Here is a 2,239-nt window from a genome sequence, read left to right as displayed (position 1 = left end):
AGACAAAGGGAGAAAGACAGAAAGTCAGAGAGAAAGAGGATGTGTGACCTGTTGCCACAAGAAAAGGTCAACCAGTGAAGAACAAACACCATTGTAAATACAACCCATATTTATGTTGATTTATTTTCCCTTTTGTACTTTAACCATTTGTACATCATTACAACACTGGATATATATATATATAATATGACATTTGTAATGTCTTTATTGTTTTGAAACTTCTGTGAGTGTAATGTTTACTGTTCATTTTTAATGTTTATTTCACTTTTGTATATTATCTACCTCACTTGCTTTGGCAATGTTAACACATGTTTCCCATGCCAATAAAGCCCCCTGAATTGAATTGAATTGAATTGAGAGAGAGAGAGGAGGAGAGGAGAGGAGAGGAGAGGAGAGGGAGAGGGAGAGGGAGAGGGAGAGGGAGAGGAGAGGAGAGGAGAGGAGAGGAGAGGAGAGGAGAGGGAGAGGGAGAGGGAGAGGGAGAGGGAGAGGAGAGGAGAGGAGAGGAGAGGAGAGGAGAGGAGAGGGAGAGGGAGAGGAGAGGAGAGGAGAGGAGAGGAGAGGGAGAGGGAGAGGGAGAGGAGAGGAGAGGAGAGGAGAGGAGAGGAGAGGAGAGAGCTCTGACTTACATTTCTGTTAAATTAAATAAATGATCACATATTTCTTCTTCTATGGTGGTGATCTGGTTGTTACTCAAATCTCTGAAAAAGAGAAAGAACGAGACAGAGGATGACAGACACATATCACCGTGACAACCGCCGCCCTCCTAACCTCCACACTTTACATTCTACCCTTGTTTGTAATTGACCTGCCTGCTAAAATAAAGGTACAATTAAATGTAAATGAAATAGCCCCTCTTCCCCTAGTTAAACCTCCCACCCTCCATAATGGCTGGCTGTGTGGTGGTTTGGACAGGGCTGATGGAAAACACTGGAACAGACTTGTAGGAGGAAAGGAAAGGGGGACGAGAAAGGAGTGGAAATGAGAGGGGGGAGGGGTGGCAGAGAGATGGAGGGGTTGGATGGCAAGAAGAAAGCTGTGAAGGAGAGGGTGGAGGCATTTGGTGAGGCGAGAGGATGGTTGAGACTGGTTTATAGAGGGAGATGATGGATGGAGGGAGGGAGAGAAGAAGAGAGAGAGAGAGATAGATGGAGGGAGAGAAGGAGAAAGATCTGGAAGTAGAGCCGACAGAGCAGGGAGAATTGTGCTTAATGGTTCTGTGATTGGTGTGTGTTCCTCTCAGCACAGCCAGACCTCTCCTGTGGGTTCTGCCTAGTTAAATACAGACTAAACCACACTGATTTTTCTCTCCACCCTCTTCCTCCTTTCAGTCCCCCCCCTCATTCCCCTCTCCCTCTCCCCCTCTAGGTGACATACAGTATAGAGAACAGGGGTCTGGAGCAGAAGACCCCTCTGGGGAGAACACTGATTCTGTTGTCCTGTAGATACCTGAGAGAGAGAGAGCGAGAGAGAGAGAGAGAGAGAGAGAGAGAGAGAGAGAGAGAGAGAGAGAGAGAGGGAGATAAGTTATCAGACATAGACAAGCACACACACAAACACACAGCCAGCTATACTCACAGTTCTCGTAGGGAGGTGAGTTGATCAAAGAGACTTGGTTCCAGAGATGAGATACGGTTCCTGGACAGATCTCTGTAAGGGGGAAATAAAACATTACAATTACTGACTGACTGGGAGACAGAATGTTAACACACACACACACACACACACACACACACATACACACACACACACACACACACAGCGGTTAAGAGCGTTGGGCCACTAGCCTAGCGGTTAAGAGTGTTGGGCCACTAGCCTAGCGGTTAAGAGTGTAGGGCCACTAGCCTAGCGGTTAAGAGTGTTGGGCCACTAGCCTAGCGGTTAAGAGCATCGGGCCACTCTTAACCGCTAGGTCGCTGGTTCTAATCCCCGAGCTGGCAAGGTAGAATAACCCACTGTTCTGCCCTGGAGCAAAGCAGCGGTTACCCCATTAACAACAGTCCCCCGGTTCTGATGACGTCGACCCCCATTAACAACAGTCCCCCGGGTTGTGATGACGTGGACCCCCATTAACAACTGGTCACTGGGTTCTGATGACGTGGACCCCCATTAACAACAGTCCCCCGGTTCTGATGACGTGGACCCCCATTAACAACTGTCCCTCGGGTTCTGATGACGTGGACCCCCATTAACAACTGGTCACTGGGTTCTGATGACGTCGACCCCCATTAACAACTGT

The 2,239-nt window shown here is 48.2% G+C and overlaps 1 protein-coding gene across 1 annotated transcript in view; it reads right to left on the bottom strand.

Moving 5' to 3' along the window:
• LOC110516582 (polycystin-1-like) overlaps nt 1-2,239 on the bottom strand; it is a gene marked incomplete at its 3' end in the record, with an annotated part of 111,461 nt that overhangs the window by 85,314 nt on the left and 23,908 nt on the right. Inside the window, 3 exon segments of the mRNA XM_036973055.1 lie at nt 630-701; nt 1,378-1,449; nt 1,579-1,650. Of these exon segments, the coding sequence (XP_036828950.1) occupies nt 630-701; nt 1,378-1,449; nt 1,579-1,650 (216 nt within the window).

The sequence above is a fragment of the Oncorhynchus mykiss genome, unplaced genomic scaffold (genome assembly GCF_013265735.2).
Source record: "Oncorhynchus mykiss isolate Arlee unplaced genomic scaffold, USDA_OmykA_1.1 un_scaffold_219, whole genome shotgun sequence".
NCBI lineage: Eukaryota > Metazoa > Chordata > Actinopteri > Salmoniformes > Salmonidae > Oncorhynchus > Oncorhynchus mykiss.
This window is presented reverse-complemented; position numbering and strand designations above follow the sequence as displayed.